Raw genomic sequence first — 25,420 nt, 5'->3', positions numbered from 1 at the left:
TTCCAATTATGTCTAGCAAATCCACAATATATGCATTGTCATTGATCTTCTTCAAAATTTGGTATGGTCCATACTTCTTAGGCTGCAACTTACTAAAGTCTCCACTAGAAACCTTTCTTTTCATAGAAACAGCATCACTTGATCTTCTACTTCAAAAATCTACTTTTTGTGATGTTCGTTTTGCAACTTTCTTGTACTTGACATTAGCTTGCTCTAATTTTTGTTTCACCTATGCTTGAACATCTAGCAACTTATTAGCCATATTTTCAACAGTTACACTAAATTTAGGAACTTTAGGCATGTTGATCAAGTCAAGAGCATGTCGTGGCTACTTTGTGTACACAATAAAAAGTGGAGATTTCCTTGTGGCATTATGTACAGCACTATTATAAGCAAACTTTGCTTATGCCAATGCAAAGTCCCACTACTTCGATCTATCTCCACAAATATTGCGAATCAGATAGGTAAGGGTTCTGTTCACATATTCAGTTTGGCCATTAATTTGTGGAAGAGCTGTGCTGCTATAATTCAAAGATGGATCAAACATTTTTCACAAAATCCTCCAAAAATGGGCAAGAAACTTGTTGTCTCGATCTGAAGTAATGGTTTTAGGCACACCACGAAAACGAACAACTTTCTTGAAAAACAATTTGGCTATTCTGCTTGCATCTGAAGTCTTCTTGCAAGGGATAAAGAGTGTCATTTTAGAAATTCTGTCAATAACAACAAAAGCATAATCCATACCCCTTTGTGTTTAAGGCAATCTAAGCACAAAATTCATAGATAAATCCTCCCAAATATTTTTTTGAACAAGTAAAGGCATGTACAAACCACTATTTTGGAACTGTCCCTTTGCGGTTTGGCATATGTAACATCGCTGCATAAATCCTGTTACATCCCTTCTCAAACGTAGCTAATAATATCTTTCTCCAATAGCAACAATTGTCTTGTCACGGCTTAAATGACTAATAAGACTTTCACCATGCAAGTCTCTAATCAACTTTGCTCTCAATGAAGTTCTAGGAATGCAAAATTGGTTGCCTCGCATCCAAAAACCATTATGAATGTAAAATCCTCAATAGGTTGATTTGTGATACACTTTTCCCATATATCATGAAAATCTTCATCTGTATAATTCAATTCCTTAATTATATCAAAACCCGCAATGTCTTGTCTCATTGTCACCAGCAAATCTGTACATCTACTCAATGCATCTGCTACTTTATTCTATACCCCAACCTTGTGCCTTAGCTTGAAAAGAAACTTCTGCAAAAACTAAGACCATTTGGCATGCATGTCATTACTAATCCACTTTTGGCTATTCAAGTACTTCAATGCCTTATGATCCAAGTACAGAACAAATTCTCGCCCGACCAAGTGGTGCTTCCAATTCTTTAAAGCATGCACAACAAAATAAAATTCTTCGTCACACATTGTCTTTTTGTGTCTCCCATTACCGAGCTTCTCATTGAAATAAGCTACTTGGTTCTTCTTCTTTTTTGTGTAAAAGAACAGCTCCCATCCCCACATTACTAACATCGCATTTAACTTCAAATAATGTATCAAAATTTGGTAATGCTAAAATAGGAGTGGTATATAGCTTTTCCGTTAGCACAACAAAACTAGTTGCATCTTCTTCACTCCATTAGAACTTTCCTTTCTTCAGGTGATCTATAATAGGCGTTGCAATACTACTAAAATTTTTAATAAAACGCTTATAAAATGTTGCCAACCTATGAAAACTTCTAACTTTCGTTACTGTTTTTGGAGTAAGCCATTCTCTAATAGCTCAAATCTTCTTTTCATCCACCTAAATTCCAGCAACACTAACTACATAGCCCAGGAATAATAGTTTTATTTGTCATAAAGTTGCACTTCTTCAAGTTCACATATAGCTTATTTTCCTACAAGATCATTAATACCTCGTGCAAATGTAAAATATGCCCCTCTTTTGATCAACTATAAATCATGATATCATCAAAATAAACCACGATAAATTTTTCAATAAAAGGTTTCAATACCTAATTCATCAATCACATAGAGGTATTGTGCACATTGGTTAACTTGAATGGCATCACGAGCCATTCATACAATCTTTCTTTTGTTTTAAAAGCTGTTTTCATTCATCCTCAAGTCTAATTTGAGTTTGGTGGTATCCACTCCAAATATCAATCTTCGTGAACACCTTAAACCCATGTAACTTATCAACCATGTCATCTAGCCTAAGAATTGGAAACTTGTATCCAATAGTGATCTTGTTGATGGCTCAGCTATCCACACACACCCTCTAACTCTTATCATTTTTTAAGGTTAGTAAGGTGAGAATTGCACATAAACTCATGTTCTGCTAGATATGTACTTTGTGTAGTAATTCCTCCATTTTTCTTTGAGAATCTCGTTCTCTTTTAGGCTCATCTTGTAATGAGGCTAATTTGGTAAACTAGCACAAAGAATCAAATCAATATAGTACTGAATATCCCTTATGGGTGGTAAACCGTCAAGTAGATCCTCTAGCATCACCTTATTGAATTCTTCTAATAACAGTTTGACTCCTTCTGGATGCTCTACTATTTTTTGATCCTCTTTAATTGACAACACCTATTTCACAACTAGAGCATGCACCTCCTTTGACTCCTTGAAAGCAACCTCTAGCTCATTCCCTATATGAGTAAAGGTAAAGAAAGTCCACCACTCCACTTTAAAAGCTTTGGTTTGACATTTCCTTCCATTGGCACTAAGGTAAACTTTATATCATCTTTCTCCAATTTGTAGGTGTTTTCTCTCCCATCATGTTACGCTGCGACATCAAATTGTCAATGTCTACCAAGTAACAAGTGACAAGCATCCATATCCATAATATCAAAATATACCTCATCCTTGTATTTGCCAATGAAAAAAGGTACCTTACATCATTTTGTTACATGAATTCTCTTTGCTGCCTTAATCCATCCAATATTGTATGGATTGGGGTGCTTTTCAACTTTAAGACCCAAAATCTTCACAGCATCCTTATTGATAATATTCTTACAACTTCCATAATCAATAATCATATCAAATAAATAGTTAGTGATAGTGCATCTGGTTCGAAATAACTAATACTGTTGAGTGTTATTCTTTTGTTTTGGAAACAACATCATTATTCTCACCACATAGTTTTGGCCATTGTCATAATCCCCATACTCATCATCATTCTCATTTAGAACACAACAAATCTCATTATTCTCTTCTTCTCACTCCACCACATGGACTCCTTTTTTGAGAGGACAGCCATTGGATCTGTGATCAGGTTGATTACATTTGAAACGTTTTCTTAGAGTTGGTTTAGCAAAAAGATTTGTAACATTTTGCTCCTTTTTTGAATTTGTCACTTTTTACTTTCCAATTATCTTTTCCTCCTTATACCAGTCATTGCATGTAGAACTATTATGAACTGATTTATTCTTGTCATTAGATGCTCTATAATTATCCTCGTTGTAACTTTTGCGAAAATAATCAGGTATGTTCTTTTCCTACAACATTAGTTCAGCTTTAAAGTAATATTTCATGCTTAAAATAAATTTTGTAATACTTGTACCCCTATCTTGTCTTTGATAATGGGCTTCAACCTTTCTAGATACTTGACAACATGTTGCTCTTCAGTCTCCTAGGTCATTTCTCTTGACCAACCTCATAAATTCTACAGTATACCCATGTATAGTTTGTTGACCTTGATGGCATCTCTAGTACTTCTAGAACAAAATTTACTCATAATCAAGAGGAAAAAAAATCATTTTATAACAATTGCTTCTTCTTGTACCAGGTTCTAACTGGTTCTTTCCTTTTATGGTTCCTTCTGAATTGCAACCTTTCCCACCATGTAAAAGCTTTTCCTTTCAATCTACATGCGATAAGTTTCACCTTTTTTCCTTCTGAAATCTTCATATATTCGAAAATCCTATATATTTTCGTAATCCAATCAATAATTCTTCCATATTTAGATTCTTATTAAAGTAAGGAATATCCGCATTTAATTTGAAATCTCTAGTATCTCGATCACCATAATCATTCTTTCCATATCCAGCATATCTCATAGGTTCTACCAAATAATCATCTTCTTTGTCTGAATCTTCCATATAAACTTGTTGTCTACGCCCGTTTACAAAAATTGGTCTGCCGACAAGTTGTTTGCGAGCTACATCATCTTTAGTACGTGTTTTTCTGTCATTTCGGTTTTTGTTGACCTTTACGCCTAAAGCATTAAGTTGATTTGTAATTTCTTCAAAGCATCGTTCCAAACGTTAGAATCTGAGATCCACTTGTTGCTCTAAAGCTCTTAACACCACCCCTTGACCTTGCACTATAGATCGTGAGGTCTCAATTTCATGATCTTTGAGATGAGAACCGTCGCCTACCATAACTAGGTCACTAGCCATTAGATTGAGCAAGTTTCTCTCACTCTAATACCAATTGACACAACGAGTTAACGTGAAAATAAGGCTAGTATTTGATAGAGCCTTTAAGATTGATAATTAAGTTGCAAACGTAGAAACTCAAAATTAAAAAAAAAATGAACGTTATTCAATATTTAAAAAAAAAAAGTCTAATAACTAAGTCTAAAGGTGCTATTTATAATAGCCTAACCCTACTTGACATATAAGTAAATTTAAATAAGGAATTATTCTACTCTAGACTTCTTTGGAGTACAAGAAAAGTTATTTCCTAAATCTATGCTTACTTGTCGTCTAAGTAAATTAAAATAAAAAAAATTTATTATATTTATAATTTTTAATAAGATTTCTAACTAAATAAGAAAAATATTAAAAATTACAGATATATCCATTTATAACTTTTGAACTTTTTGTTTTGGCTTTAACTTTTAGTTTGCTCCAAGAAGTCATATGCTAGATTATCTATGTCACTCACTTACATTGTTATTGATTATAATGTAAGTAACAATGAATTTCTTATATCACGTGATTAAATTTTTTATTTAAAGTTTTTAAATTTAAAAATTTTAAATTTATTAAAAGGTATATATGAGTGATTAGATATTATCTAAATTTTAAACTCAATCATGATAGAAATTTACTTCACATTTGTGATTTGTCCAAAATGCAACTTGAATTGGATTGTGTCCAACAAAGGGCATATGCAAATTGTACTAGGCATCGGAAACTCCTACATAGGCCATTCTTGGAAAAGGGGCAGGTTTGACTACAGCCTCTGAAAGTACCTCCTCCAGTTGCAGAGGTTTTTTATAGTCAACCAAAGACCAACTGTAAAGTTAATGCAGAGTTATGATGAAGAAACAACTGGAAAAGGGAAAATTATGGGCAGTCATTTTCAAGGGACCTTCCTTTGAGAAACTACTGTTTATGGTCATATGGAATTTTTCTTTTAGAGCGCAATGGAACGACGTCAAGTTAAACTTTGGATTGGCAATTCTAGTTCTATCCTTTGAAGCCTTCTAATTCCTCTTTATCCAATAAGTCTTTTGAGAAACCACTCACTTCTTTCCCATTAATTGACACTTCTGTCCCTGCCCAACCTTCCTAGAAACCATGTAGGCAGGCAGGCAGGCAGGCAGGCAGCAGTTCCAAAATCCTGGACCGACTGATTCGCCTACGACCACATTACCTGCATCTTAGTTGTCTTTCCAGGGCCTCTCTTTCTTGGAAGTCTCAACGCATCTACTTCAACTCTTTTCTATATATTCCATTCCAGGCCTCCCCGGACATTCCACAAATTGCAAATCTCCAAGATTTCTAACATCCTTTTTCCTTGTACTTGTTTCTGATCTTATTACATCAAATATGGCAGCACCTTCATCATCAGCTTCAGGAAACGCATCATCATCGGATTTCCAGGATTTCTTACCTGTAATGGCCAACAAGCTTGGTGGGGATGGCCTGATAGGGGAACTGTGCAATGGGTTCAACCTCTTGATGGATAGTGATAAAGGGGTCATAACTTTTGATAGCCTGAAGAAGAATTCAGCCCTGTTGGGGTTACAGGAATTGACAGATGATGATTTAAGGTCCATGATGAAAGAAGGTGATTTCGACGGTGATGGTGCACTTAATCAGATGGAGTTTTGTGTGTTGATGTTCAGGTTGAGCCCTGAGTTGATGGAAGCATCTCGGTTTTTGTTCGAAGAAGCTTTCGAACAAGAATTCAAGGATTTTCATTGAGACTTTTTGTCCTTTGTTTTCTTGTGTTATCCAAAATTGTTGTTGTAATGAAATTATTGAAATATACAGAAAGAGCAGAAAAAAGATTGATCAAATATTTGCATTTGCATTTGCACTTGGTTATTAATTTTCTCCTTCACTTATTCATTTGTTGAAGAATGCAGATACAGCAAAAATCAAGCTATTGGTTGATTAATTTAAGTGGTAAAATCTGTTCTGTTAACAACTCATATTTCTGCAAGTCTTTTAGTATTTCTGTAGTGTAATTTCTCTGCTCTTGGAAGTTAAAATTGGATTGATGGGCATGAAAATTTTCTAAAATATAGTAATTTACTAATTTTATATATGCATGTGTTTCATATGTTTTCTCTCTGTTGGCATCCTGAACAAGGCCCAACTTCACCTTGTAGTCTTACATCCTTTTACAATGGCCTTGATGGTCCAGGAAATCAACTGGGCTCTAATAGAGTCATTGTTGGATGGTCTAGGAGGAGATGGGGTCTAAGTTGAGTTCTACAACATTGATTGACAGCTGGGTAGGCCGGAAATTTCGGGAACCAGAAAAAATGTGCAATTTCCTAGTAACATCAAGCAATAAATTTAGATGGCAGCCCTGTTTCTAACATAATTTATTAGTGAATGGTTCATGTGGAGCCCATGTTCTTGAAACGTGTGTGCTTACTGGGTCACTTGTCCAGGATACTAACGTTGTAACCTCTGACCGGGGGCATTTTGGCTAAAGCTTGGAAGCTGCTGAAAACATCAATGCCCCAAGTCATCCGCAGTTTCTATTTTCTAAATGCCTTTCTTTCTGGTTTTGGAACATGATTATCTGAAAAGCTGCCTGATTATTTACATTTGAATTGTATCTGGATGTTTTTTCCTCTTGCCGATCCTAGTAGAGACCCGAGAAATCTGGAACTGAGAGTCTTTTCAGAGCTAGAAAAATCTATATTTACAGTGTCCCAAACTTTCAAATATGAGCCCATATTTGACAGGGACAGGCGACATTTCCAAATCAGAGGACTTGGTTTAAGGTTTCACAATGTGGCTAGTTGTCAAGAATGACCCTTTATTTCTTCTAAAGCATGTATAATTACAAGTCAATAAGTCCAGTGAGTTGAATCGTCATCAATCATTCAGGGCATTGAAATAGGCACAAACATGTTAGTCATTAAGCATTTTTGTAGAAAGAGCTCCAAGCTAGACATCGATGGATGTTCTCTCACTAACATTTTTTAGGACTAGTTTCCTAATTTTTCTCTTCAAATGCCGCATAGCACTTGACACCATTTCTCTCTCTCAGTCTCTCAGAGATGGCAACACCTTGGTTTCAGGAGATGGAAGCTTCGAACTTGGTTTCTTCAGTCCTGGTGATTCCAAGAACCGTTACGTGGGAATTTGGTACAAGAAAATTCGAGTTCGAACTGTTGTTTGGGTGGCAAATAGGCAAAATCCAATCACTGACACTTCTGGCTTGCTGATGATAAACAGCATCGGCAATCTTGTACTTCTCAGTCAAAACCAGAGTGCTGTTTGGTCGTCAAACTCTACCAAAGAAGCTCAAAGTCCAATTGTACAGCTCTTAGATTCTGGAAATCTTGTCTTAAGAGATGAGAAGGATGGTGATTCACAGTCATATTTGTGGCAAAGCTTTGACTATCCAACAGATACATTGCTTCCGGGCATGAAGCTAGGATGGGACTTGAAAACCGGTTTTGACCGGCATCTCTCAGCATGGAAGAACTCAGATGACCCGTCCCCTGGTGACTTTTCTTGGGGGATAGAATTACAAGATAATCCTGAGGCAGTCATCTGGAGAGGCTCAAAGAAGTACTACAGAAGTGGTCCATGGAATGGACTCAGCTTCAGTGGATCACCTGAACTAAGGTCCAATCCTCTCTTTCAGTTTAGCTTTGTCTCTAACGAGGAGGAGGTGTATTATGTCTATTACCTCAAGGATAAATCACTCATCTCAAGGGTTGTTCTGAACCAAACCATTTATCTGCGACAGCGCTTTGTATGGAGTGAAGAGAGTCAAACTTGGAAGGTATATGCATCTGTGCCACGAGACTACTGTGACAGTTATGGCCTTTGTGGTGCTTATGGGAATTGTATTATTAGCCAGTCACCAGTCTGCCAGTGTCTAGAGGGATTTAAGCCTAAAATACCAGACAAATGGAATTCAATGGACTGGTCTGGAGGATGTACGCGCAACAAGCCCTTGAACTGCACAAAAGAAGATGGATTTCTAAAATTTGAAGGGCTAAAACTGCCAGATGCTAGACATTCCTGGGTTTACCAAAGCATGAATCTCAGGGAATGCAGGGCAAAATGTTTAGAGAATTGTTCTTGCATGGCCTATGCAAACTCAGACATAAGAGGAGGAGGTAGCGGCTGTGCCATGTGGTTTGATAATTTAATTGATATCAGACAGATAGCTTCTGGTGGAGAGGAACTTTATATTCGAATTTCTGCTTCAGAATTAAGTATGCACATAATTTTTTACTATTTGTTAATTCATTTTCCTTTATATGTGTCTTTCTTTGTGAAACTGAGTTTGCTTGAGCAATTCTTTGCGTTTTGTTTCTTCTGCAATATAACAATGCCATTGCTTTGTCAAATCTGAACCTGAAGAAGCTAGAGGTGAGCCTAAGAAGAGGATTGCAGTTATCATAGGCATCACTGCCCTGGCCATAGTTGCTGGGATGCTTATGGTACTTGGCTTTTGCCGAATCAGGAAAAACTTACAAGGTACAGTTCATTTGTCTTTGTTTTTTGGAAACTTTTTAGAAATGTAAAGCAAGCTTGAAATTGCATATCAATCATTTGTCAGGCCCAAAAAAGACTCTATAAATGTAATGAAATATATAAACTACAACTGTATATTAAAAGGAGGCATATTTCTTCACACCATTTCAGAGAAGAAAGAAGACATTGGAGAAGCCGAGCAGAACATTGAACAAAGTAAGGAAGACATGGAGCTTCCATTGTTTGACCTTGCCACAATAGCTAAGGCCACCAATAACTTTTCGTTCAACAAGAAGCTAGGGGAAGGAGGATTTGGACCTGTATACAAGGTGATAAGCAACATGTTTATGTACCTGAAAATCAATGCGTCATTAATCAAATGAGTAGCAGTACAAACACTTAGATTACTATAACTAACACACTCCTGTTAATGTTACTTTTCAGGGTTTATTAGCAGATGGACAAGAAATTGCAGTGAAGAGGCTTTCAACGAAATCTGGACAAGGATTGAATGAGTTCAAGAATGAAGTGAAGTTGATTGCAAAACTTCAGCATCGTAATCTTGTAAAACTTCTTGGTTGTTGCATTGAAGGAGATGAGAAAATGCTAATTTATGAATTTATGCCCAACAAAAGCCTGGATTTCTTCATATTTGGTATGGATCTTTCAAAAACTGTCTATAAGTCTTATTAATGCAATTTTTGGCCTAAACAGAAGTCAAGCAGCTCAATGTTCTAATGGGAAATAAGAAACCTTTCAGATGAAATCACAAGCAAGCTATTAGATTGGCCCAAGCGATTCAACATAATCTCTGGGATTGCTAGGGGGCTTCTGTATCTTCATCAGGATTCCAGACTGAGGATCATACACAGAGATCTCAAAGCAAGTAATGTTTTACTCGACCATGAAATGAACCCAAAAATTTCTGACTTTGGCATGGCTCGAACTTTTGGTGGAGACCAGAGTGAAGGAAACACAAACAGAGTGGTTGGAACTTAGTAAGTACTGTTGGTCATCTTTTAAACTGTATATATGTATATTTCATTATTTTAACGTTGCTTTTAACATCATACTGCAGTGGTTACATGGCACCAGAATATGCAATTGATGGGCAGTTCTCAGTGAAATCTGATGTCTTTAGCTTTGGTATATTAATGCTGGAGATAATAAGTGGAAAGAAGAATAGAGGGTTTTATCATCAAGACAAAAGTGTTAGCCTTATAGGACATGTAAGTGTTATGAAAATTGATTATCTTTCAACATACTTTCAACTATTAAATGACAAAATGGTTTTGATATGCTCTAGGCATGGAAATTGTGGAAGGAAGGAAGACCGTTAGAACTAGCAGATGATGCATTCTTAGGGGAGTCCTGCGCTCTATCAGAAGTGGTAAGGTGCCTCCACATTAGTATATTGTGCGTGCAGCACCATCCTGAGGACAGGCCAAGCATGCCATCTGTAGTTCTGATGTTAGGCGGCCAGAGTGCATTGCCTCAACCAAACCAACCTGGTTTTCTAGCAAACAAGGACAATTCTAAAGAAGTTCCACGGGGCAACCCTGAATCATCTTCAACCAATGAAATAACTGTCACAATTTTGGAGCCTCGATAGAGATGTTCTTATCCTTATGTCACACTGCATTATGATCTTTACTAAATGATTTTCATTAACATTGTTGTTGTACCTTATATTTCTACATAGTTGTTAATCAATCTTAGTAGAACCTTAGGCCTTGAATTCCATTTCTCCTGTCTAGTAAGCTGATATGACTATTGAGTGGCAAACGAATCAAGGAACTGTAACAATCTGGTTGCCTCAATGGAAACCGCTGACTGAATTATGATGCATGCTGAAGCTCCATCAAACACTTATAAAATGGACTAAATGTAGGAAATCATAACCTATTCATCCTGTGCATAATCAACCCTTTGTTATCAGCAACAAGAAAAGAATTCATTACTGGGATTCTTGCTTAGTTTTCTGGTTGGACTAATTCTCTTCTTAAATTATAAATTTTTATTAATGTAGTAAGTCTATTAAAGCAGAATATATGACAAGACCTCTGTCAAAATAACTTAAGGAATTAGCAGTAACATGAGTTTCCACTTCCGTTGCTTAAATCCAGAAGTGGTTTAGTAGCTGATCATTAAGGAATCTTGGAATTGGGAATCTGGTTTTGCAAGCTGAACAGCTTCACATAACTGAAACCGCTAAGCGCGAACCTTTGCAACCTTTTTTTTTTGTGGTTTCAGATCCCTGTTTCTATAATTCTCGGATCTTCTTATACCCAGTTGTCGCTGTTCATCCTGCCATGGTAGGCGGCATGGGAGGTGGTGGCAAGACCAGTCACTGTACGAGGTTTTTTTTTTATTACTTTATTATCTATTTCTATGCTAAAAAAAGGAAAAGCCCAGACAGGTATTTGGGCCCGATTCGAATTTATATTGATCGAGCTTTGCAGTTCCAATTTTAATGGGTTCAAGGTACTTAATTACTTTGAGTCATTCAACCTAAAATAATTAAAAAAATTAAAACACAGTAAAGATCAGTAAATAAAATAAAATAGAAAGACCATTGATAGAGCTTTGCACTTACAACTTTAATGGGCTCAAGTTACTTAAACTTAATTAATTTGACTCAATATCAACCTAAAATAATTAAAAAAATAATAATAAAATACAGTAAAGACCAGTAAATAAAATAAAATAAAAAGAATGATTGCCAAAGTGTTCATGCCTTAGGCGAGTTTAATTGGAAAGAAGACGAGCACGTCTTATTTCCATGGCGCAGCGTTTAGTTTTATCCTTGATGTCGTTTTGATTAACTTTACTATTTTTTTTGACCTTTTTACTTTACTGTTTGACTGTTAGGGATTGTAATTTTGTTTTCTCTTTTTTCTATGCTACGTCGTTTAGGGAGTTATTTGGTTGATATCTTCATGGGGAATATTTGCACAAGTTCTAAATGCAATATTCCTTCATGCCGTTTAGAATGTCAACTGTTTTTCTCAGACGATTTTTCTTGCTTAGTTGTTTATCTCATTTCTCTCTCCTCACAACCGTATGTATATGTTGTTTTTTCTTAATGAAACGGGTTACTTATATATATATATATCGTTTTTGTTTAATAAAATGAAGATCTGCACCTTTTCTTGGTTCCTTATCATTTCTCTCTCTTCTTCTCTGACCTTCTATTTTTCAATATATATTTCAAGAAACTTCAATATTTCAATAGAAATTATGGTGAAATGAATGAATTCTACATGAATACTACATAACTTCTACATTTTTTTCTTTTGTAAAAATGAACGAATTTTACACAAGCTAGAAACGAACGAATTATACACGAATACTATACAAATTCTATATTGTTTTTGAAAAAACGAATGAATTCTACACAAATTCTACATTTTTTTTTTGTTTGGATGATGGTTCCCTGATTAGGTTTTGCCAATGATAAACCTTGTTAAAGATAAGTCTTATAATGAATACTTACAATATTGACACTAGAGAAACAAGTATATAATAAAATTTTCATATAGTTAGGAGACAACATTGCAAACAACTTAGCACGATCAATTTATGACATTGATATTCTACAAATTTCTTTTTCTCCATTTCTTGATCTCCTAGATCTCGCCTCTCTCATTTTGATTCTTATATGTTAGAATTAGACATTTTTGAAACTTTGATCTACTGAGTAGTGAAACAAACTATAAGTTTGTCCATGTTGCCTTCGATAACTTTTAAAATCATTTTCTTATCTCCTGTGAGTTTTATCATTTCTAATTTTTGACTGTAGAGTTGGGAACTAAAGAAAGTGATGTTACTGATATCTTTCTTCATGATTTATTCACCTTCTCAATGCTTGTTGACTATAACAGTGCATTAACAATCACATTTTCATTTTCAGCATCAGAACTGCAAGCAACAAATTGGTGTTAGAATGATCATTTTTTGAGTGATTGACTCAAAACCTGCATCCAGTATCAAAGGCATGGTCTTCTAGTATTTTGTTTTTATCGGATGATTGACTCAAAGTTGTTTTGCATCTTCAGGAGTGAATAACAAAGAGACATTGAAGGTTTATGGAAGTGGTGGAGCCGATCCCCGATAGAACTCATCTTGGGGATCTTTATGTTACCATTAAGGTAACTAGTTCAGGGCCTTTTGGATATCTTGACAGTTTGTATACCTTTCTGTAGACACTAAAATTATAACAAAATGAGAAACAAAAAAATGAATAAATATATAAATAATTTTTTTTTAAAAAGAGGAGTATTGGTAGGGCGTGAACGCCCCTGCCAGTACCCGTACTACCACCACTACAGTGCCAGACGTGAAAAACTCGCGTCTGGCAGGGTAGTGGAGCGTGCCCCCTAAAGAGGCCAAGAACCGGGTATAAAGGGGAGGGGGCACTGTAGCAATGGGGAGGCCACAACCGGAATCGAAAAACCAAAAAATCCCTAGCAACCAAGCTATCAAAAATCCATAGCCAAGAAACCACAATCGAAAAACCAGAAAACCAAGCATCCAAAAACTCTACAAAGCTCTTTATCAATCAAAACAAGAAAAAAAGCAACCAGCAACCAACCACAAATCCACCACAAAAAAAAATACAAAAAAAATAAAGTAAATATATTGACAAAAATCGGAGAAGCAGGGGGTTTTTTTTAGAGTTGGTTGGTTTGGGTTTTAAGGGAGATCTTGGATTTTTAGGGAGTGATTTTGGATTTGGGATGGCCGGCGAAAAGGAAGGAGAAGGAGAAGAGAAGCTCCCAGGTCACCGGTCGGTGAGGTTGGGGAGAAAGAGTGAAGCGGCAAAGGGAGATCCGACGTCGGGTTGGCTGGCACCGGCAAAGGGAGAGTCCGGTTTGGGCAAAGGAAGTGAAATGGTAGAAGGAGATCCGACAAAGGGTTGGTTGGCGTCAGCGAAGGGAGAGTCCGATTTGGGTAAGGGGAGAGAGCGGCAGAGGCAGATCCGGCCATCTATGTCCCTGCGTCGGCGATGGTAGGAAGCTCCCCTAGTCGTCAGCGGGTAGTAAAGGGAAAGAGAGGTGAAACATTTTTAGAGAGAAGGGAGAGCATTTGGCCGGCTAGAGAGAGAAAATAAGAAGGAAAAATAAGAGAAGAGAGAAAAAAAAAGGGTTTATATACTAAAGCTTAGAGCCTAAACGGCGTCGTTTGAGGGAGACTGGTGCACCAAAATGGTGCGTTTGGAGGGGCACCTAATGGGCCAACAAAGCGGGCTTGAGGGCGATCTTTCCTTGGACTGGTCTTCTTGGGTCACTACTTAAGCCCAAGTCAGGTAAAGGCTTTATTTTTCTTGTAAATCTGTTATGACTTAGATTGATCCATTTTATTTGTTCTAAATTATTTTAGTATAACATTTTAAATTTTTTAGATGACAGTTTAAATTTAGAAAATTAATATAAATAGAAAAATATAAAAATAATAGAGCATGAAAAAAATAAATAAAAAAATATTTTAGAAAATGTTTAGTTATACAAAGAACTTATGTTTAGGAAAATATTTATTACAAATATATAATAAAATTATAAAAAAAATAAAAAAAATAATGATAATAAAAAAAGAAAAATAATAATAAAATATCATGATATTGACTACAAGTATAATGCCGATGATGGGATGATCAGTCGGGATGCTAGAAGTCGCAATCTCGAGCTTATGTTCCCTAGGCTCGAAATCTGAATTAAGGCTCCACCAGTATGATGGGAGGGTTTTGATTTCAAGATCCCGAAATTTTTATAAATGAAAATTTAACTATACGAAAATCATATTAAAAAATATAATAAATAAAATAAAAAAATAATAATGATTCAAATGTATAGATATAATAATTGTATGAAAAGATAATATCCATGGCATTAAATAAATAGACAAGTAGTATAAACTATCAACAAGAAAGTTCCAAAACAATAAATATTTTCAAAGTTAAACATTAAATATCTAGTAATATAAATTAGGGATTAAAAAATGTTATATAAAAGAAATAAAATAGAAAGTAAAAAATGGAATTGAACATAGATATAAAACTTTAGACATTAGATTTGAATAAAAGATTGCTAAAAAAAAAATCTAATAATAATATAATAATAAAAAATAATAATAAAAAAATGATAAAAATGTATAAAAATAATAATAATAATAAAAAATGATAATAAATAAGTTTCTCAGTTCACTAAAAATAACATGGAATCATAAATAATTTATCTAATTATAAAAGGAAAATATAGGAGAAATTTAGAATAAAAATATAAGGTATACAAAAAATTAATAAGGAATAAAATAAAAAATATAATAATGAAAAAATATCATAAAATAAAAATAATAATTAAATAAAAAAAAAAGATAATTGCATTAACATGTCATACATATATATTGCATTATGCATATCATTGCATATAAATATTTCTGTTTTCGAGTTTAAGCCCCAATGATGGGATCTTCCGAGGATTTTGCGAAGACGGGTATTTCTCGGATAATTCCCTAGGTGAAAAGATGTCATCGGGTCCCACCAGTATGATGGGAGGGCTCGAGAAGCATCTTTAATAAAAGGCTTTTGACTCGTATTAGGTTCATTATGCACGAAAACATTAGTTTTAAATAAAAACGTACGATAACTCCGATGACGAAAATTATTCGTCGAATTTGCGAAGGTGAATTTCTCTAATAATTTCCTAGGTGAGAGATTACCCCGAGTCCCACCAGTATGATGGGCGGATTCGGGAAAATATCCTCGATAAAAAGTTATTCGTCCGGTATTTTTTTATCTCATGCCATGCATTTCATCTTGCCTCACATTTGCATTTCATTTTAGGTTGAATAAGAGATAAAAATAAGTGAATAATAACTAAGGAAATATAGCTAATTTAAAAATTAAAGCCTAATAGGATAATCTAAGAATGGTACCGTTCATGGAACGGACATCCCGAGGGTGCTAATCTTTCCCCGGGCGTAACCGTACTTCCGAGCCTAGATCTAGAAAATCGTAAACCAGTTTAAGGTTCTTTTCGGTGGGCTTAAAATTAATTTAAGTTTTCATCGATTAGAATCGAGTCAATGGGTGGTCAATCGCACCTAGTAAAAAAGATTAGCGGTGACTCCTAATTTTAACCTAATTTTTTAGTGAGTTTTCACTCGCGTCCGGCGGTCGAGTTCCTGAACCCGCACGTTACGACACTTTCAAGGAAAGGAAATAATTGTAAATTTATAGCCTTTTACTTATGAAAATTTTTCATAATTTTCATTATGTTATTGTTTGCAGGTCCGCCAAGACCCAGTTTTTCATAGAGAAGGTGCCAACATTCATGTAGATGTTGTTTTGACTGTTAATCAGGTAAATATGACATTTATATTTTAAAACAAACTATTAGGACTGGTCCGTTTATCTGGTTTACCGGAGTTACTTGGATTGGCTTTTGCAGGCAATCTTGGGAGGAACCATCCAGGTCCCAACACTTACTGGTGATGTTGTACTCAAGGCTTGTTGGAAAATTTGTATGATTGATGTAAAATATAAGAAACTGACCTTTGATTATTTCTTGTAGTTGAAGTGAATGATTATTTTGTCACTAAAATTGTGAATTTTGACCGTTTCGTATTTTCAGGTCCGCCCTGGCACTCAACCTGGCCAGAACGTAGTTCTGAAGAATAAAGGTGAGAAAGACTAGAGAGAGATACTAGGAAAACAGGGAATTGAGCCTAGGTAGTTCTACAATTGTGAATTTCTGGATGTTTTTGACAGGGATTAAAACAAGGAATTCTTATGCATTTGGTGATCAGTATGTGCATTTCATCGTTAGAATCCCAAAGTAAGTCTTCTATGTGCCGAAAATTTCTAAAGTTGTTCTGTGAAAGAGAATGTTTCTAATATACTTATGAGGCAGCCCTATTTGCTCTGAGCATATTCACATTTGAAGCAAATTACGCCTCAATTTATGTGCTCTCCTTAAAAAACAAATTAAGTGATCAAGAATTTGACCCCAAGACACCGAGAATTAATTGAAGAATGTGCCAGAGAAGAGCAAGGTGAAGATGAGACGCGTGCTGCTGGGGCATCTGGCTGAAGAAGAGACCAGAATGCCTTCCATTTTTGATAATGAAGCCGTAGTTATTATTCTCGGTGACAGAAAAGAGGAAAGTAAAAGGAAAGAAATTGGATTTATTAGTTACGAGAAAAATTTTAGAATGCATTGACTTTTTGTTTGTAAGGGTATGTAATTTTTCTCACTCATAGATGACATTGATCCATCATCTTTTTGAGGCCAATAGTGATACATATTGTATATTATATATATGGGTATAACATATATTGCATGTTTGGCTATTCCCTGTATATTCCCATGTGTTTGCTTTACCTCCATTTGGTAAGCAATGTCTTAGGGAATAGCTATTATCTAGTAATAGCTATTCCTTATGACGGGGAAAAACTCAAGCTTAATTACACCCAAGCTTCTTCATGGATTTTGCTATTCTATGATTGAAGGAATAGCCTTAAAATGTGATAAGACTAAAATACCCTTTGTAATTTAAAAATATTAAAACCCTAAACCTATAAATATTTTTTTCTCATTTTCCCTTCTTTCTCTCTCTTCTCACGTTCTTTTCTCTCTCATTCTCTCTCTAACTTGCACTCATCATCGGAGATAATGTTGGTGGCAGTGACGACGGCGGTTTCACTATCAAATATGGTCGAAAAGCTTCGATCTAATCCTTTTTGACAAGATTCAATCGAGATCCAACCAGATCTGGCACTCAAAGGTCAGATCTGGTCACGGGAAACATCGAATCTGGTGCTTCCAGACCAGATCTCGTGATTGGATCTGGCACTCCATGGCCAGATCTAGTTGCGAGAAGCATCGATATGGCGCCTTAGTGGCCAGATCCAGCCATATGGTGCACCAGATTGGCGTTTCATTACACCGGTCACCTTTTCGGTGGCCGACCCATGGAGAAGAAGAAAGGAAAAAGGAAAAAAATCGAATAAAAAAGAAAAAATTATTTATAAATTTTAAAATATTAATATTTTATATATAATTTAAACATTATTAATATTAATATGATTAAAATATTATAATATAAATATATTAAAATATTAATTTTTATTTATTAAATTTTTAATGAGTATAAATAAAAAATAAAAAATTATTAATATTTTAAAACATAATAATATTAAATTATAAATAAAATATTACTAATTAAACTATATTGAAATATTATTATATAAATTATTAACTATTAATATTTTAATTAAATTATAAATTATTAATATTTAAAAAATAAAATAAAAAATAATTATATATATAATAAAGGGTATTTTTATTTTTTTATTTTTTATTTTTTTTATTCCAAAGTTATTGTTACCAATTAAACACTGCAATAAGTCATAATAATTATTTCTACTTTATTCCATTCGTCATACCAAACTATATAATACATATTTTATTCTATTCTCACTTCATTCTATTCCTACTCTATTCTACTCCTATTTATTTCGCGAACCAAACGTGCTAATAGTTGCTACACATTGTCACTGCTGTATTATGGTAGATACGCTGCTATGCTAAAATTTTTAATACTACCATTGTGGTAGAATACATTTATTATGTATTTTTAATTGATACTCCTACAAGTATGAATGGAGGGGAAGAAAGTTCTTTACTTGGTATTAATAATTAACATAAATAAAGAATAAAAAAATAACTCCACAAACCCCACTCAACTTTATTCTAATTCTTAAACTTGAGCATGTCAACCTAGCTATGGATAAGCTTAAATATAAAGGCTAAGCACAGCCACTGGGTCAATCCTACACATTGACGGGTCAAATTTTCTTAACACCTGCTCATGTGACTGGATAATTTTAAGTGAATTGTTTTGAGTATTAAATAACAATAATTATTTTGTTAACAAGTTAATTAATCTGAACAAATGCTCGCAATGGTTAATCGTTTGTGCATTGGTTACTCAGGTCATAAAATCAATAGTATATATTAGGCGTAGAATCCATGTATTATTATATATTATTATACTAAACAGTACCATTTGTCAATTAAAATGTACAATCCTTGAATCAGCCATGAATTCTTGATTAATTTACAAAATTAATCAAAATTAGCCAGTTCAGATTACTTAAAAAAAGGAAGGGGAAATCATGTTGCAGATGAAAACAAATTACAGCTCAGAGCCTCGGACTCTGGCTGTGCTTGAAATTTTTATCATTAAAATATACAATCCTCATGACGAAATTATACGAAAAAATAATGCACAACCAGCTGGGAAGTTGACATATAATAAAAGCTTCTCATGTGAATGAAGTACCATCAACCTTTGAAATTTGTGATTCTTTGCTTACGTTGGCTGAGTAGTTGACAGATTAATCTTGGAAGTGATCATGACCTGGTTTGGATTCTGAAACAAAATCTATCTAGACAGAAACCTGGAAGATTGAAATATGACCCGCCATCCTGATTGAAGAAGAACTTGAGCTTCACAGAATTAGGACATATAGTTCTTAAAGTCAGTATTGTAAATTAATCAAGAATTCATGTCTGATTTCCATACCTATCCTTTTGGTTTCTCACTGTCTCTATCTGCAGAGGGAATGGTTTAGTTTTAGATTCCTCATCAATGTATTTTGATCTTATCTAGAGGCCATATTATATTGTCTCCACTCCATTAAAATACATAAAAAGCCCCAATGACTGAGACAAAGAAGGAAATATTAATAAAACAAGTTGGGCATTTGATCTTATTTTAGCTTCCTGCAGAGGACTAATTCAAGTGACTTGCCTCTTTTTTAATAACTGGTCAGTTGCTGCAGAGAGATATGATTTTGCTCTTTTCTTCACAAATTTGGAAGGAGATATATAACCAATTCATTGCCTCTAAGATTTTGCTCTTGTAACCTTATAACATAAAATTCTTCATCTTTTGACAAGTTACACATAATTATTTTGGTTCCTTCTTAACCATGTTTCTATTCTCTTAATCAGGCTGAAATAATCATAGTGTGAGTGAAAAATAGTAATATTTTAAAAAACTTTAACAAAAATAAGATTTTCACCTCTATAGCACTATTAATTTTCCCTCTATTATTTTAGTTCTAAATTTTCCATCTTTTATGTCAGCTATTTTCCACAAAAAATTTGTACTTAACAAGGAGAGAAGGGGATTGATTTGTGATTCATACCTCTGTTCTTCATCTTTCAAATAATTTGAAGAAAAGTTTATATTTAATAAGGAACTGGCAAAATTGACTTTAAGACGAGTCTTTTAATAGACGTTATTTTTAAAATTTATTTCGTCTCTACCACTTGATATGTAAAAGGAGAATTATGCGAATAGCTTTAAGGATACAATGTAGCCAATGTCTAACTTCGTTTTTACATTTTGTGAGAGTAGACCACTAGATACACAGAGCCAGAGTAACTGACAAAGAAACAAAGACAACAAAACCTAGAAACAAAGACAACATCTAGAGATCAAAAAGCTCAACCACAAGAGATAGGAATAGGGCACAAAGAAAACAAGAAACAAATGGAGAAACAAAATAGAACAACCATCAAAAGGAAGCAAAAATCAAATCATGAACAAACACAAAGTAGGAAGCCGAGGGGGAACAGGAGAGGAGATCAGGCAAACATCACTAGTCAGAATCCCAAAATACTTTGCTACCATGTGGATAAGAATATATTGCAGAAGAGGCATTACTTGGTACCCTGCAAGTTACAATATTAATCATTACTTCAGCTCTTTTAGTCTAGTTGGATGTCTAAAGGAAAGTAAGTATATTGATCACAAGACATTTAAAAAATCCAATATCATAATTGACAAATGTAAGTTAACAAGTAAGAATATACTTTTTTTTCTTTTTTTTTTGTGCTGAAGAAAAAAAAAAAACAACTAAGAAGAGACTAGTGGTAGTCATCATTATCAAGCTAGCTTCTTTAATAAAAAAGGCAATCCAAGCTTTATTTCTTTATACATTTGAATCCCAAATGCAAAGATATAAAGTGATGTTGAAATCTAGATTTATCTTTTGGATGCTAACTTTTGCTTAAAAACCATGATTTGAGAAGGAGCCTGAGGGTTTGGTGATGGTGTGATCCTAAGAGTGGTTGTCTTTGCTTAGAAAGCTAAATAAAACAAACCATTTCTATCTCCTTTCAACCTAATTTTTTTTATATGTAACTACACCCCATATAAGAAAATAAACCAAAAACCAGAAAAAGAAATGCACATTAGTGCTCAATGTAAAGTGTGTACTTTATTATATAACATTATTTCACAACTATTAATACACAGATTCACACTACTTATATTATAATAAATTAATAATATAGCTAGCATTAGAATTGCAAGTTGTAGAAAACAAAGAGTAATTTCCTCTGGAAGTTCTCTTAAAATAGCTTCCTCTGCAGCAGCCTTAGATCTTAGAAATCTTGTTGGAGATGACAGAGAAGACCCTAAGAAAGAAACTTGAATAAATTTCATGATACTTATATTCACAGCATAACTTATTTTCAATTTTAACTTGCTATAATTATTTTCTACCGAATTAAAAGAATAAAAGTTAATTTTTGTTGGAAGGTATGGTGAACTGAATTTATGTTATAAGTTAAGATTCTGATTAGTTATTGCTAGCAAAGCTATGATAAATCTATATTTCAGGATAGGCATATCCAAATCAAAGGAAATCCTGCATAATGCCATTAATTACATCAATAATTAGCATTAAAAAATATTTTTAAGAATTATGATGATCATAATGAATGTAATACCAATAACAAAAAATTTTCAAACTATACTTGTAAATCATTATAAAATATAATTCAACCCCAAATGCTAACAACTGTTAAGATTTTCAATCAATAATTGCTGGTTAGAGAGAGTTACACTTATTTATGACTTCCAAGGGAAAAATTAAGAGACATTGCATTGTTTATTAAAAGTTTTGGTAGACCATTCATGGTAAAAGCTTCTCCGCAATTGAAGGAATTATTTCTGGTCCGGAAAAGTGATTCTATCAGACATGAGAATCCAATTACTGCCCCACAATGCACTTATGCCTCCCTACTTCTCTAACTTTTTCGTATTTTATTTCGTCACAAACACAATGGATGGACTTTAATTTCTTCATCTTTCCTTGTGCTCAATTTGCACATAACTTGTCTTTTCACAAAGTAATTTAATCGTATCTGTTTACTTTGGAATCTTCTTGGGTGCTTCCTTTTTAGTTTCCAAACAATTATGGAGACTTAGGTTATCGTTTCTTTAAGAAAAATGAACAAGTGCTCGCACTCACTTTATCATCTTTTACTTGATTTATATTTTCTTTATTTCAAAGCAGCTTTAAGGGAAGGGACCCCGAAATTAATGTCATGACTTGCATTGACTTGCCCACTTTAAATAAGTCATTTGCTCCATAATTCGATCGCAGATCTGCTTAGGGTTATCAACCGGATCCTTGCTTCACTTGACTGGCTAAAGTATCTACGTTTATGATTTTTCATCTTCGGTAACATCTTTGAATCTTACCTTATAACATAAATTCATGTTTCAACAAACTCCATTTAATTTTTTTTTGTCCTTTCTGTTTAATTTATGCTTCTATTCTTTTTCCTTTTCTTTTTTTCTTTATTAGGTTGGAAATAATTCAACTTTGCATTGAGTTGCGACTTTAATTCTTTTCTGCTTCATAATTCATTAATTCTCTTTTCACGAAGGATTAGGATTTTCTTTTTTGCAAGGAGATCATCTGCTTGTTCCTACTATTTTTCTTGATTGTGCTTGTTTCTCAAATTTATTAAAGGTTTAAGGATGGAAGTATCAATTCAATGTCTCAGTATTGAACCAAGTAGTCTATACTTAGACCTTTTTTTTTTGAAAGGTTGAATAGAAACATTTCATTAATTTTCAGAAAAAAAAAAAGAAACATTTCATTAGCTATGCAAAAGGTACTTCCAAAATGGAGGACACTAGGCGTCCAACCACCAAGAAGAGGAGTGTGCAGATACCAAAATACAATCTGCAGCAGCTAGATCAACCTGTGAACCCAAAAAACAAAATTTACAGCCATCCAAATAATTTATTTTTATCTTTGGTAACATTAATTAATCAGAATATTAAGTTATAGCATAACTTTCATATTAAATATTAATACACAAGTTGGGCATTTATTTTAGTTTCCACATGAATATTCATGTCGCCCACTTTATATTAATTATATAAAAGCCTCGTTGAATTGAGACAAGGAAAGAAATATAAATAAACAGGTTGGGCATTTCATATTAATCTTCTATTCCTCCGATTTAAACCAAGATCCTCTAAGGCTAGGAGAAGTAGCAATTCTTTACCTCACTTAATCAGGTAATTGAACTCTTTATTACTTTATATCATGATTTTTAATCTTTTGGTTCATGTTTTTTGGAATCTTATAATCTTTTAACATAATTTCATCATCTTTCGACAACTTGCACAAAATTATTTTGGTTCTTTCTTTGTCATGCTTCTATACTCTTAATTACGCTGAAATTAATTATAGTGAGTAAAAATAGGAATAATTCCAAAAACTTTAGCAAATAAGCTTTTCACCACTATAACACTACTGAACAAACACTTCCATCTTTTCTTTGCAAACTAGAACGCGTGATCAACAATGGCAGGTGGGCATGATTCAATTGCTTTCAATGTTGATGCAGATGATTACGAGACATTTATCCAAAACCTAAGAGCCATACTCTCATACTCCACATCACATGATATCAATGTGCTCAGGCCACAGACACAGCCTCTAAGCTGGTTAGATATTCACCTAACTTCTGGTGATTCCACCATTATCTTGAGAATCGACAAGAGAAATCTATATGTGCGTGGATTCTCGAGAGATGATGGTGCAACATTTTGGGAGTTTAGGGATTCATCTTTGATTCCTGGATCTAGACCTCTCCCATATACCGGAAGCTATGTAGCTGGTACAACTTTCATTGATGTTGCCAATGTTAACCGTGAAACTGTTCAGTTGGGTTTACCTAGTTTGCACACTGCCATTCTTAACCTAGCAAGAAATGAAGACCCAACCCATAGGGATGCATTGCAGGATTGTGCTAAAGCACTGTTGGTTTTAACTCAGATGTTTGCTGAATCTACTAGGTTTCGATTAATAACCAACCACATTGTTACAAATTGGTACAATTCTGCACCACTCACTTGGCAACTCGTTGGGTTACAGCAAGGCTTTGAAAATTTTTCTAGTGCTGTCCACCGTGCTGACTTTCCTTACTGGACACATCATACGCCCTTGCCTAACGTCCCGAGCCCTAATGTATTCAACATTTGGACCATAGGTCAGGCCATTGCCGCACTTGGGATCTTGTTGTATATCCCACGCACAAGCAGCCACAAGAAACGCCAAGCTGATGTTGATGTTGACAATGCTCGTAATGCGGATGTTGCCGCTGTTCCTGATGCTAATACAAATGTTTCATACGTGCGTACCTTGGTGAGCATTGAGTATGTACGTGTGAACAATATTGATGGTGAAAATCCTGGTCAACTCTATGGAACAGTGAAGGTAGAGGACTTTTGGGGCGTTCATACGGTGTATGATCGAAGTTCAAGTGACTGTGAGAGCAAAGGTCCTGGAGAATTTGCCACATTGATAGGCCCTTCTACTGCTATTTCGGGAGGTGATGTGTTCGTTATCAACGTTAGTTTGCGGGACCATGACAGGTGGTCCCCTGACGACGAGATTGCTGAAGGCAAAATCGTGTGGGAACCAAGAAATGAGAATTTAACTTTCACCAATTACGATAAGCGTTTAGAGGAGGTTGTGTCTGGTAAATATGGCAATGTCACGGTGGGTTACTCCGTAGTAAGACAAGCTCTCAACGCCATTGTCGATGTTTTGCTCATCAATGGGGATAAAGAATCACCAGCAGATGTGTATGGAACAATCAAAGGTTCACAAGATTTAGAGGGATCGTCGACATCCCTCACATTGTTTGAGAAATCATCCGATGAATACGTCCAAGTGCGTCCCTATCATTCTATTCCCTTGACTCGTTCAGTTGTGGTAGCACCAATGAGTTCCGGGTTAATAATAACGACAGATTTATGGGATTATGATACTGTGTCATCTGATGACCAAATTGCAAAGGGAAGTGTACACTTTGATGCAATGGTCGGAACCCAAACCAAAAGCATATACGGCGAATATGGTGAAGTGCAAGTATCCATCACTTGCGAACTTGCGAGTAATTGAGGAAGCGACACTTCCCTTGCCCAACCTTGCTCACTGGTTGGTCGGTTGGGATACATAGTAAATAGGTGGAGTGAGAAGAGGATGAATATTGCTATGCTGTAATATATTTTGAATTGTTTGCAAAAGTTGTGTTATTGTTAGTGTGTGGTATTTTGTATCCGTTTTTTTTTGTTTGGAAATTGGATGTAATGCTAATATAATAAAGTTTGCT

At 34.6% G+C, this 25,420-nt stretch overlaps 3 protein-coding genes and 1 pseudogene across 3 annotated transcripts; all 4 read left to right on the top strand.

Moving 5' to 3' along the window:
* The first annotated feature begins 5,478 nt into the window (after positions 1-5,478).
* LOC18593756 (calcium-binding protein PBP1-like) lies at positions 5,479-6,265 on the top strand. The gene has a single exon (XM_007021121.3). It carries the CDS (start codon positions 5,793-5,795, stop codon positions 6,168-6,170), a length of 378 nt encoding a protein of 125 aa, XP_007021183.3. The 5' UTR covers positions 5,479-5,792; the 3' UTR covers positions 6,171-6,265.
* Positions 6,266-6,961: 696 nt separating this feature from the next.
* Positions 6,962-10,664, top strand: LOC18593755 (G-type lectin S-receptor-like serine/threonine-protein kinase At4g27290). The gene is made up of 7 exons (XM_018125010.2): positions 6,962-8,659; positions 8,808-8,924; positions 9,093-9,250; positions 9,366-9,576; positions 9,682-9,919; positions 10,000-10,150; positions 10,228-10,664. Exons 1-7 carry the CDS (start codon positions 7,384-7,386, stop codon positions 10,531-10,533), a joined length of 2,457 nt encoding a protein of 818 aa, XP_017980499.2. The 5' UTR covers positions 6,962-7,383; the 3' UTR covers positions 10,534-10,664.
* A 1,741-nt stretch (positions 10,665-12,405) lies between these two features.
* LOC148761470 (chaperone protein dnaJ GFA2, mitochondrial-like) lies at positions 12,406-17,011 on the top strand (annotated as a pseudogene).
* A 6,593-nt stretch (positions 17,012-23,604) lies between these two features.
* LOC18593754 (uncharacterized) lies at positions 23,605-25,209 on the top strand. The gene has a single exon (XM_018124214.2). The coding sequence runs from the start codon at positions 23,605-23,607 to the stop codon at positions 25,207-25,209; it is 1,605 nt and encodes a 534-aa protein (XP_017979703.2).
* The last annotated feature ends 211 nt before the right edge of the window (positions 25,210-25,420 follow it).

Source organism: Theobroma cacao, chromosome 7 (assembly GCF_053813885.1).
Source record: "Theobroma cacao isolate CCN51 chromosome 7, ASM5381388v1, whole genome shotgun sequence".
NCBI classification, from domain to species: domain Eukaryota; kingdom Viridiplantae; phylum Streptophyta; class Magnoliopsida; order Malvales; family Malvaceae; genus Theobroma; species Theobroma cacao.
This window is presented reverse-complemented; position numbering and strand designations above follow the sequence as displayed.